Here is a 12,920-nt window from a genome sequence, read left to right on the forward strand (position 1 = left end):
AAGAAATTTCCAGATGGACAGACTCATAAAAGTTGCCCTCCTCTTTCTTAGAAGATGTGATCTTATAAAAGGAGAGGGTAAAGTAGGAGAGAAGATGGCCTGGGGTCCAGGAAACAGGGTCCTGGTGTGGGAAGGCAGCAAATGGACCCAGGATCTCAGCCATGCCCCAGCCCAGAGAGCAGCCCATTCAGACTGGCGCTAGAAGGTAAGGGCCAGAGGAGGGGTTTCCAGGAAGCAAAGCGGAGCTAGGAGACTCTGACCCGGTGTTTTGAATGTTTAAAATGTTTATTGCTAGCCTTTGTTATCAGCTGTAGCAGCTGAAAAAATTAGCTGTAGATATAAAGAAAGCTAAGTAGATTTTTTAAATTGATACTAATATTAACTCCAGGAAAAAAAGTTTTTAGAGAATTGAAATAATCTTAGTATTCTATTTGGCTCACAAGTGAAGAATACTTATATTATTACCTTATTCTATTGACTTTAATTATGAAATTGATTATACTCTGTTGGGAAGGTGGGTAAGAGTGTATGTGAGCTAAACCTGTACCTGCCCTAAGATTAAGTCAGTGGGTAACATTTAAAATTGATAAAACTAGAAATAGCCAGGTAAACCTATTATTTGGAAATATGGACATAAATATGAGAAGAAATAAGTTAAAAAGTTGTCTCTGGGAAAGAGATTAGGGACAGAGGGCTGGGAGGAGAGAAAGCAGGGTTTTCTATTTCATCTTGCAATGTGCATATATAAGAATTAAGAAGACCTTGGATGAGGAATCCTCCTCAGGTCAGTCTGCTTCTGCCATATCTCTGCTGGCAGTTGAGACCCAAGGCCACAGGTTGAGTGTGTCATAGGACTAGCTGATGGCTTCAGCTTTTGTTATAGGCGTTAGTGGAAGGTAAGACATTCCCTCTGTGAACTTGTGGCTGAGAACATTCGTGGACCCAGGAGCAACAGAAGGGAGGCAGATTTTGAACTTGGAACTTACAGGGCTGTCTTTTTGCAGTTATTCTCTGTGTTGAGTTGTGCATTGTCTACATCGGTATAAAATGGGAAAACAAAAGTGCTCGTGTTGGTGTTTAAGAAGCATAGTCTCAAAACCTCGATAGAATGGAGACCAAGATGGCAGTCACTGGGGCTTGCCCAAACTAGCAAACCTTTAGCCTCAGTGAGATTCTCAATAAGTGACGTGACCCTAGCGCTAGCTAGGAGGGAGAGGAATCAATTTAAAGAACATGTACAACATAATGGAAATACCATTAGAAATTTTATGTTTTTAGGCTCTCTGATGTTAGAAATCCTGTTTTGGTAAGCAAGTATTATTTGACTTACCGACGTCTGATTTCTGGCCGTGATTCTAACCTGCTTTGGTGTATAAAGTAGGAAGGTGAAGTGTGTTCTAACACCTGGAGTGCTAAAGAGGCTCCGTCTGTCTTGCCCTCTCCTTTATTCGGAGAGGTTAGAAGCTCATCTGGACCTTAATACCATATTTAGACAAGTTTTAAATTTCTAGAAACACAAATTAATCACTCACATTTTGTCCTTTATTTCAAATAATCCTTATTTCTGGCCAAACGCTGTTGGGAAGCAAGCATGCTACTGCCTGCCTTTGACTCAGTTTCCCTCTTGGACTCGAGGCTCCCCAGTGGCCCCGTAACTCTCTGTGTGACGCCTGTGCTGGGGAAGCAGAAAGCCCAGCATGCCTGGTGCCCCCAGTAGAGCTGGGCCAGGAGAGGCGGCGGCTTCCCTGAGCTCTGCCTGCACATGAGGCTGAGCTGCCTGGGGAGCCAGGTGGAGACAGGCTTCTGGTGGTGGGCTGTGAGGTGGGGGAGGTCCAGGTCCTGTGGACTTGGAAGAGGAGGAGGGCCCACCTCCCCTGTGTTCCACTTCTGCTTTGAAGCAAGACTCGTAACACTTCTGAGCCTACTTTTTTGTTTGTAAAACTTTTCCCTTTTCCTTGTTTTTTTTGGTAGCAAAACAACCATGTTGGCTCCTCCTTGCTTCATGTCTACTTCTGTGGGTTCCCATTATGTCTTTGGTGGCCAGAGCTGCTCTGAATTCTTAGGACATCTAGAGAGAGAAGAGCCCAACTGGCAACCAGTGATGCAGGGAGCACTCTTTCCACAACATCAGGCTGGGCTTGGAGTTGGGTTATGCACTTGGACTCCTCTGTCCCAATCATGGCCAGAGGCTGAATGGAAGAGGAGGAGGGCGGGAAGCAGACTGACCTGAGGAGGATTCCTCATCCAAGGTCTTCTTAATTCTTATATATGCACATTGCAAGATGAAATAGAAAACCCTGCTTTCTCTCCTCCCAGCCCTCTGTCCCTAATCTCTTTCCCAGAGACACCTTTTTAACTTATTTCTTCTGATATTTATGTCCATATTTCCATCAGCTCCATTTCATCTGCTCCTTTGTTCACTGCCTATTCCCCATGTCTAGGACAGTGCCTGGCACACTGAGATAGAGGGAGAGGGGAAGGAACTTTGACCTGAAACCAGTGCACTTGGGGCTGGCTGCACGTGAATCAGCTCAGCCATGAATGCTGCACACTCGCCAACTGGCCCTTAGAGGGAAATGCTGTCTGAAGGTCTCAGAGGAAATTCTTTATTGTCAGAGGTGGTCCTAAGAGGTCTATAAGGGAAGGGTGCTGATCCTGAGCTCTGCCTCCTCCTCAGCGGCGCCCATCTCATGCTTCTCTCAGCCCCCAGGCTCTCCCCCACAACACTAGGGAGTTCGTTGTCTGTCATCAGCACCATCCCCTCTGCCAAGGCCTTCACCTTCTTGCTGGCCAAGGCCTGTGTCTGTGCTGGTGGGTTTCCATGGCAGCATGTAATGGGCACTGAATAAATGCATGATGAAGGGGTGGTTGTGGGCGAATGGGTATGAAGAGAAGTGACGGAAAAGAGAAGGGTTTAAAATTGCCACCTGAACCACAGAGAAGCCTGCTCAGCACAAACTAGCTTCCTCCATCACCCCCTGGCTTTCTGGCTACTTTCCTTAACTATTGCACCTGTTGCTCCCACCCCCTCCCCAGGCTGCAGATGGCTTCAGTCCAACAGACAGCATCCAGGCCACCTGGTGTTCAGTGCCCATGTGACCTCGCAGAACTCTCTCTCTTACCTTTTCATCCCCTCCCCGCACCCACCCTAGATTCATCTGTCTTCCTGTGAGCAGTTCGGCCTGTCACATACCAGGTGCTGTGCTTGATCTGGAGAGGAGGCCAAGACACAGAGTGGAATCACAGGTCTTGCTCGTTTGAGGGGACAGAGGGAGATGTGAAATGTAGGTATAGTGAAACATGCTATAGCCACACCCCAGCTTGTCCTGAGGCCTGTGCCAGACGTGTCCACCTTTGGCCTTTGCCCGAACTGTGCCCTCTGCCAGGAAGCCTGTCTGTTCCCTCCTTGTCTCCCAGTCTGCCATCCCTCAGAAGCCCAGTGTGGATCTTCTCACTCCTCTGCCTGCCTCCCTGTGGGGGTGCCTCGGGGGTGCTTTATAGCACTGCCCCAATGTCAGAGTGCCAGTCTCCTTCTGGGAGTGCTGGGTGCTAGGGCTATGTGGATGGGGCACCCCAGTCCTAGAGAGCTGATGTCACTCCAACCCCTGGGGCTGGGTGTTTGAAGAGAGCAGCTGCAACCGCAGACCACCCGTCCTGCACGGGCAGCAATGAGGTCATTATGGTGGCACTGAGGTCTCACCAAAGGCCTTGAAGATGCTCCTCCTTTGAGATCTTTGCCTTGTGTTAAGACACTGGTGGCACATTTTATAATTGACAGTGATTTGCAATCTAACGGCACGTGATCCTCGTCACACACCTGAGAAGGAGCTATGGACATATTCATACTGAGTACTTAGTGGGAGAAGGAACAAAGCGGCTAGGGCTCATGACTTGCCCAGGGTCTTAGAAGGAAATAATGACGGACACACACACAGATTTCTGCACAGGTTGTTCAGTCCAGCCCTTCATAGAGTAATGAAGAAATGCATCCTAATCTTTGAACCATAGGTGATCATGGTAATGAAAGAAATCCATTCATAGAACACCGTGCAGCCATTAAAAGTGATCTTCTTAAGCCCATTTAAGAATATGGAATGCTGCTTATAGCTTACAAAACAAATAGAGTGTTTGATGTGATCCCAATATTTTTAAGGATTTGTGTAGAAAAGAAGAGACTGGAAGGGTGGACCCTAACACAGTCATGGTTTATGTTTTGTCTTTTTGAACTCCTTTATTTTGCAAATATTTCACATTGAATATTTTATAATGAAAATATAATGAAATATATAATGAAAAAAGTAGATTATTTATTAAATAAAAACAGTGTCAGAGTCTATGACACTAGTAGAACACTAGTAGAACCAGATGGCTAGAGAAGCTTGTCAGGTGGGTCTCTGATTGCCAGCCGTGAAGTGGGTTTTTGGGAGGCCGCCCCTGTCCCGTCCCACCTCTGCCATGCCACGAAGGCCTGGGATTGCCAAGACTTGTCATCATCCAGCCGTCTGGAGGCAGAGCAGGCCTGCTCGGGGATGTCTTTCCCTCTGTGTGTGTGCAGCCGTGCAGACCAAGCTTGTCACCATCTGTCCTGACCTTGCACCAGGTGTCCTTCACCATGCACACCCTGTGCAGGCAGAATGGGGACGTGGGTGGCCCAGGAGGGGTGTTGCTCTGGCTCTCTCCTGCTGTGTGCCTTGGATAAATCGCCTCACTTCTCTGAGTCGCCCCTCAGCTGTGAGAGGGAGGAGAGTGGATCTCCTCTCACATGGGGGTTGGAGAACTCCAAAGAGAGACTGTTTGTGGAAGGACCAACCTGCGAATTACTTTTGGGCCGTGATACATAAAACTAGACTTTCCTCAGCTTCAGCTTCCTGTTCATACTCCCAGCCGTGTGTCGAGGCCTGCAGCACACCAGGGCCTGTGCCGGCCAAGGAGCCCGGCAGGAATATCCTGAGGCCCCGGCCTTGAGGCTGTGAGAGGGGGCCAGCAGGCAGGTGGACAGGCGGGGACTCAGGCCCAGGGCCAAGCAGTGCAGAGGAGGGTCGCACGCAGTGGGTCCCCCTTCTGCTGACAGGGAAGGCTCCCCCGCAGTGGGAAGGGGTGGAGGGGGAGGGCAGGCAGCCTGGGCTCTGGGAAGAACTCTATGGTGGATAGAGCTGCTGCAGGATTTTCAGCAGGAGTGGCTGAATCTTTGCCGTGCCAGCAGTAGCCTGTTAGAAAATGAAATGAAGGAGAGACCTCATTTCATAATAGTAAGAAAAAAATGAAGATTGCCAAGGTATAATTTCAGTAGAAGCGCATGTGACCCGTTTGATGGGAACAGCACCATTTTATAGGGTTTTAAAGAAAACCTGAATGAATGGAATATGTGCTGCCCCCTCACCTGGTCCTCCCGGCCCTGAGTGGTCTGACCGTGCTGTGGTTTGACTTGGCACTGGCCCCGGAGAGCCACCTGTGCCCTGCACCTCGCTGTGGCATCAGCCGTGCTCATTGCCCACTTCTCTCTTTGCTTTCAGAAGTGACCGGGGAGTCACGTCCTTACCATGGGAAGGAGGCTGTGGATCCGCGGCAGGGGCGGGCCCGAGGTGGCGACCCCACGCACTTTCACGCAGTGAATGTGGCGCAGCCCGTCCGCTTCAGCAGTAAGTTGCAGACCTGCCCTGTCAGGCCCTAAGCCTCAGGGGCCCATGCGGCCCCGACTCTCCCAGTGCCACTTGGCTGTGCAAGGGGTGTGTCTTCTAAAACAGCCCTTTAGGGCAGTCGGGGTGTTATCCTCTTTCGGTGAGTGAGGCTGCATGGTGACCCACCCCAGGTCACCCAGCCCGAGTGGTGAAGCCGTGACATGAAGCCACACTCTGGAACCAGGCTGCTTGTTTTTGCAAGATGACTGCCTTTCAGACTGGACTGCACCGGCTCTTCTGTAGATGGAAACAGGCTTTGAGAGATTAAGGACAGTTGATGGGGTGGGAAGGCTCTACCTCTGTTTTAAAAATGTTTTTTAGGTGACTAGTTAGTTAATGATTTCCCTATGACATTAAGATTTTAAAGGAGCATAACAAGATTAAGGAAGGTTGAGAGGCAGAAAGCCACAGCTGAACCCCTCCTGAACAGACCTGCCTAGGAGTGATGACGTCAAGGTATACCGAGCAGCCACATGCTGAGACAGGAGAAGCTGACACTTGATGGTCTGCTGCTGGGCCTAGGAGACGCTGGCTGTGTTAATACCCACAGATGGTCAGCACAGGGACCCCAGTGCTCCTCGAAACGGCCGCCCTACGTGGAGCCTCGGTTCTCTGTCTGATGGAGACTGAGCTTACTGGGGTGGTGGGGTCAGCTCTCCTCTGAGCCCTGATGCTCTGTGCTTGACTTTGACACCTAATAGCTGTGAACTCCACAGATTCTCGCAGTCGAAGGGGTGCTGTGCAAGCTTGGCAAGTGAGGAAACTGAGGCTCTGGGAGGTCAGCCCACCCGAGGTCACACAGCCAACAGGGGTGGCTCCAGGGCTCAGCCCCATGGAGGCCTCTCAGTCCCATGCTCTTTCTTTTCATTGCTTATCTCTTTTCTTTTGAACAGATAATACTTCTACCTAGGTAATAGTTCCATAAAGTTCAAAAGATAAAAGAAGATGAGCCAGGGGCCGGCCCCGTGGCTTGGTGGTTAAGGGCGCGCGCTCCGATGCTGGTGGCCCGGGTTCGGATCCCGGGCGCGCACCGAGGCACCACTTCTCCGTCCATCCTGAGGCCGAGTCCCACATACAGCAACTTGAAGGATGTGCAGCTATGACATACAACTATCTACTGGGGCTTTGGGGGGAAAAAATAAATAAATAAAATCTTTAAAAAAAAAAAAAAAGATGAGCGAAAGGGCCGGCCCAGTCACATAGTGGTTAAGTTCGCGTGCTCTGCTTAGGCGGCCTGGGGTTCGAGAGTTTGGATCCTGGGTGTGGACCTACACACCACTCATCAAGCCATGCTGTGCGTTCCATGTACAAAATAGAGGAAGATGAGCATGGATGTTAGCTCAGGGCCTATCTTCCTCAGCAAAAAAAAAAAAAAAAAAAAGCCAATAAAAAGTAATGTTCCCTCCTTCCATTGCCCCCAGCCACCAGCTTCCATCCCCGGAGGGTTTCTTCTGGACCCATCCTGAGATGGTGGGTGAGGAGCCCAGGATGGAAGCCCACCCTGTCACTCGCCAGCCGAGATGCTTGGCCTCTGTACGCCTCAGCGTCCCCACCTCTAACCTGGAGACGGGACAGAACTCACCTGTGGGGGAGTGCGGCAGGTTGAGTGCATTGTGTGTGGGGCTTAGGAAACATGCAGTAAAGGCTCCTGGTAATCTTCCTGCCCCTCACACCCACGTCACACACTCAGCAGGTGTGTGCTGTGCTCACCGTGCTCCTTCCCTTCCCCGGCTGGCTCCTGGTCTCCAGGGAAGAGCCTTCCTGCGTGCTCCGCGGTTTGTCAGCAGGCCCTTCCCGGTGGGCAGACGGCACTGTCACACTGTCTGCACTGCAGCTGTGCTGTGGCATGCCTTGTTGGCATGGGGGCTAGAGCTGCCGTTTCCTCTCCTGTGACCTCTGTCCTTTGTTAATAAGTTACACACACGTGCCCTAAGTAATTAGAAACACGAGCATCGGTATTGGCAAGGTTTACATCATTACTCTTCATCAGTAGGATCTTAGAGGCAGGTAGACCAGCATTTGACAGATCCTGTAGGACAGGTCACTGCTCTTGACCCAAGGCCAGCCGTACAGTACAGGGGCCTTCCCCACCCCAAGGTGGGCCCACCTGGAGAAGACGTCTGGCCTGGCCCGTCTTGGGGAGACTCCAACTCCAGTTGTCTAGCTTCTGCCCACTGTGGAGCCACCTGGGCTTCACTTTCTCATCTGTGGGAGGCAAGGGTTGGTCCCGTAATCTCAGTGGCCCTTCCAGCTCTGATCTCCTGAGCTTCTGTTTGAGGGGAGCACTGGCCAGCACCCACGTGAACAGAAGGAGAGGAGTAGGGTTGGGGCAATGAGGGCAGTTCGGGCAAGGAGCCTCCCTGCTTACTCCCGCCAGACCTCGCCACTAGCTGGTGTGGGGAGTTCTGCCGTCTTGTCAACCAGACTTAATCAGAGAACAAAATCCACTTTACCGAAACGAATTTCAGTATCCAGTCTTTACTGCCAGGTAAATTAAAGACCTTATAGAAATAGGAGGAATCACTGAATATACTTGCACCTTTGGTCACATCTGTGTCTGAGAGAAACTTGAGCGTTTCACAAAGTACGTGGTCTTAGAGGCAGAGCTTTCCTCTTGAGCCTCAGTTTCCCTGTTTGTCTAGGGTGATTTCTGAGCTGTGCTCAGATGCAGCATATATAATTGCCTTTTGGAGTGAGGATCCTAATTTGGGGGACAACTCCCCTTCTGTCCTTCATGTTTCCTAGGGAAGTGCCCAACAGGGTGGCACCACTATGAAGGCACGGCCAGCTGCTACAGGGTCTACCTGAGCGGGGAGAACTACTGGGATGCTGCGCAGACCTGCCAGCGCGTGAATGGCTCCCTCGCCACCTTCTCCACTGACCAGGAGCTGCGTTTCGTCCTGGCCCAGGAATGGGACCAGCCGGAGCGGAGCTTTGCTTGGCAGGACCAACACAAGTGAGTCCTGGGATGGGCACCGAGGGCCTGGGGGTGAACCGATGCCCGCTGAGCATAATGCCTGCTGAGGACATGGCCTCTGGCTACCTGTAGCACTCCTAAGGCATAGCCGCAGCCAGTAGTTTAGAGAAGGGCAGCCCTGTCCACTGGAAACAAATAGAATTCCGGGGTTTAGAGCCGGCCTCGAGATGGGGGCTGGGGGCTCTTAAAAAGGAGGGGACAGGCTGCCACCTTGTGTCACCTTGGGTCAGCACCTTTCGTTGTCCCCTTCTGTATGTTCAGCTGCAGGTGCTGAACTGCAAGGGGGCCTGGCCTGTATAAGGATGGTCTGCTCGGTGTGGGGCTTTGTGGGCCTGTTATGAGGGGTGCACAAGTAGGTGGAGGTTCCTTCCAACAAAGTGGGCTCTGTCAGTCCCTGTGCTCAGTGCTTTCCATAGGCCCGCTCATTTAGTCCTCCCAGAAACCACAGGAGGCCAGTGGGTGAGAATACTGAGGCCCAGGGTGAGTGAGTACGTGACATGGGCACACACTAGCTGGGGTGTGCCTGGGTTTCAACCCTGGCAGTCTGGCTTCAGAGCCTGGCCCTTAACCCCCAGGCTCTGCAACATCCAGGAGAAAGTGTGGAAATTGCAGCCAACTGCTGGCATCTCCCAGGCACAGTGTTTTGGGGGTGTTGTTTTGGGGGCAGGTGTATGCTGAGGACTCAGAGCTTCGTCCTCTGGCAGTTGCATCATACAGCCCCTTCCACACTGCTGGGGTCAGGGGAGTGGATCACAGGGGTGACCAGATGGCCCGTCCTCCCTCCCAGCGATGGCACTGGCTGCTGCATCACCGTAGGAGTGCAGTGACCACAGCAGGTGGAGAGAGAGCCTTCCTTTCAAGACCCAAGCTGTGTTTTGGCTGTACCATTAAGCCCTGTGACACTGGCAAATCAAGAGACCTTGTTGTTTCTGCAGCTACAAAGTGAAAAAAATAACTCCTAGGTCACAGGGCAGTTGTGAGTCCATGGAGAAGTATAGTCCAGCAGGTGGGGAAGTGCCCTGTCTCCCCAGGGTGTGCGTGTGCCTAGCGGTAGGCTGAAGGGGCAGAGTGGCAGTGCCAGGGCTCCCACGGTGGCAGTGGACCTGCTGACGGACATCTTCAGGACTGGGTCTGGAAGGCTGGGGTGAGGGGGTACACGCTCAGCAGGTGGCTGTGGCAGTCGGCCAGGTCCGTGTGCACGGCTCCCTCACTGCTGTGACGTGTGCACACTCAGGAGCCCACCAGAGGCCGGGGTGGGCTCTGAGCAGGAGACCCAGCCGGAAGCCATGAGCGTGGTTTCACCTAGCAGTGCAGTGTGTGCCCACAAAGGTTTGTTTTTTATTGAGATGTAATTCATATACCATAAAATCCACCCCTTTAGAGTGTGCTGTTCTGTGGTCTTAGTGTATTCATGGAGTTATGTTCATGGGGCTGCATATCTACTAAGAATAAGGGGGGTCTTGCTTAGAATGTGACAGCTTTGTTGGAGCAGCTAATAAGAACAGTCTTGGCAGGAGTTACCCAAGATAAAACTTTTTCTGACTTGTGAATTTATTGTTTAGAATTTTAATGCTATTTATTAAAATTAAGTATCAAAACTTAAAATCATTAATGCTTTAGAAGCTCAGTATTTTAAAGGTCAGTATAACTATTAAAACACACACACACATGCACAATCGATGGCTGCTTCCCTGCTGCTGCACTGAGGTCTCCTGCATTTCTGCCCTCCTGCAGGTTGTGGGTTGGCTACCAGTATGTCATCACTGGCCGGAACCGCTCCTTAGAAGGTCGCTGGGAGGTAGCATTCAAAGGTAAGCCTTTCTGGTCTTTCTGAAGTGTTGTTGAGTTGGGATTGCACGGGCATCATCCTGACTAGGAGGATGTTGCTAGGGTCTCCCCTTCTCGCACCTAGCCTCTCAGTGGTAGTGCCTGGCCCGTAGGGGTGCCTGGTACAGGGGTCATGGAGAGAAATGGGCCCCGGATCTCTGGGAGGGCTGTGATGATGGGCAGGTGCCCCAGGGCCAGCGCCCTGGTCATGCCCCTCTTCCCAGCCTGAGTGACCTTATGGCAAGTGACTGGCTGTGTCTCCGCACAGAGGGGCTGAAGGCACAGACAGGATTGGTGTTGAGAAGGGTCAGGGCCCTGGGCATCAGGCTTCTCTGGAGAGGCAGAGGGTGCTGAGCCTGGCATCTGGGAAGAGGCAGGGGACAGAGATGGGCACTGCAGAGGGGACTTCACCCACCGGCCCCCACTCCTGCTTAGGGTGTCACCCCATTCTCGTGTCCTACTAATGTCCTACTAAAAGCACCACCCACATTTGCATTCCCAGAGTTTCTGGCTGTATTATTTAGATTTCCCACTGGAGTAGTGACAAATAAATGGCTTGTGGGTTTCCAGGACCCAAAGTCACAGTGTGCCTTGCAGAGCATAGTTTTCTTACTAGTTTCTTATCTGCCCTAATCACAGCTATTGGAGGTAAATCCTAGGCCAGGGCCCATCGCCCTTAGCCCCAGCAGAGGGTGCCAGCCTTCAGGACAGTGTAGACACTCCTGGACACAGTTATCTTCTTGACACAGTTCAAAGGAGAAGACATGAGTCTGCGTGATGTGACAGCTTGTTCTGAGTTGCGGGACATGGGACCTTCCTGTCTGGCATTAGAATGGCAGGGCCCAACTGGGCTCCACTGGCCACACTGATCTCTGTGGCTCCACTGGGGCATGAGGAGTGCAAGTCTGAAATTTAGGAAAAGATGAATGTGTGTGTTAACACTGGCAGTGGTGGCTCATGCAAGGGGCTCCGAAGCCAGAGTGGGGTGCCACGTGGGCAGAGCTTTGGGGCCTGGCGTCCAGCAGCTGTGTGTGGGTGCAGCGTTTCATGGGCTGCTTGTGCCTGCTTAACTGGACTTGGGAATTCTGTTAGGGATTTTAGCAGTGATTCCTCTACTGCAAGATACCTGGACCAGACACGTCACACAGCTCAATGTCATGGGTTGTTCTAGATTGGAAGAAGCTAAAGAAACCTAAACCCAAATGTAGCACGTGAACCTCAACGACATCCTGGATTGGGAGGGGAGTTATAAAAAACTTTGGGAGGACAGTTAGGAAAAGTACATATGGATTTGTGGTAGAGGTTGACTCATTGGTTTTCTTAGGTGTGACAATAATGGTATTGTGGTTGTACTATTTTAGGAGACACGCACCTGTGTGTAGGGTGAGCTTCATGGTGTCTGCATCCCAGAGGAGGGGGATGAGACGAAACAAACTGCAGGGTGGAGGTTGGTGTTGAAGCCTCACGGGGGTGTACTCTTCTCTCTGCTTTTGTGTGTATTTGAAAATTTCTATACTAAAAGCATTTAAAAAGATTTCTGCTAAGAAACCGCATAGTGAAGAGAATGCTGAAAACACAACCCCAAGCAAATGAGAGAAAGGCAGGGCCCACCCTTCTGTGTCCAAAAGGAGCTCTCTGTCAGGTGCAACCTGCTGCAAAACAGGGTCCAGCTCGGTCCAAGGAGTATGCTCACCCCAGGTGCCGTATCACAAAGACAGCGGGAGGTGTGGATTTCGATCTGTTGTCATTAATGACGAGCCCTTCCCTAAGAAAAGACTGTTCCTAAGAATATTAGTTAATGGCAGTAGGGAGTCATCACAGCAAGATGTTTAAAAATGTTTACTTCATTTACAGTTTGTCTAACTGTTTCCTATTTATTGTGCATTTTATAACGCGTGTTATGTACTGGCACAACAGTATATGTGTGGTGTTATATATGTATACATACTTCCGGTACATACAAGCGGGCACTCCCCATGTGCATTTCAATTTTGGAGCTCTGCTCAGGAGAGTGCTCCTGAGGCCCTGCAGGCACACACTCCCCCGGCCTCTCCCCGAGGAGGGCTCTGCCTCTGGGCCCTGTGTGCATGGCCTGTCAGCCCTGCCCCGGGTGCCGAGGCCCTGAGGGTTTAACAGCATCCGGGTCCTGGCACGCCCTGGAGACCAAGAGCTGCTGCCGCCAGAGAACGAGACCACTGTTTGTATAACATTTGTGCCCAAAGTTTGAAAAAAACAGATCAGTGCTGTCTAAAGGGAAACATCCACATTTTCCCACAAAGTGCCCCGTGGGGCCCCCATCATTACTGTTAACAGTGTAACTGCAGTTTCTGGTTATTACACGTGATATTTACTTTAAAATATAAAAATGGAAGCATACTGTGTGTGTGATGTGTCCACATGTTGTGTAACTTGCTTATTTAAGGTACACTCGGCTCGGC

General features: G+C 51.1%; 1 protein-coding gene across 6 annotated transcripts in view; it reads left to right on the forward strand.

Moving 5' to 3' along the window:
* Window positions 1–12,920, forward strand: part of DGCR2 (DiGeorge syndrome critical region gene 2) — an 85,520-nt gene that overhangs the window by 50,230 nt on the left and 22,370 nt on the right. For 2 of the 6 annotated variants that reach the window (XM_087423748.1, XM_087423750.1), the window contains 3 exons: window positions 5,514–5,639; window positions 8,415–8,634; window positions 10,390–10,466. In XM_087423748.1, the coding sequence (XP_087279874.1) occupies window positions 5,514–5,639; window positions 8,415–8,634; window positions 10,390–10,466 (423 nt within the window). The remainder of the gene's footprint in view (window positions 1–5,513; window positions 5,640–8,414; window positions 8,635–10,389; window positions 10,467–12,920) is intronic. The other 4 variants (XM_087423751.1, XM_087423749.1, XM_087423752.1 and 1 more) reach the window with 2 other exon arrangements.

Source organism: Ceratotherium simum, chromosome 35 (assembly GCF_057802395.1).
Source record: "Ceratotherium simum simum isolate JZ-2026a chromosome 35, ASM5780239v1, whole genome shotgun sequence".
Taxonomy (NCBI): Eukaryota; Metazoa; Chordata; class Mammalia; order Perissodactyla; family Rhinocerotidae; genus Ceratotherium; species Ceratotherium simum.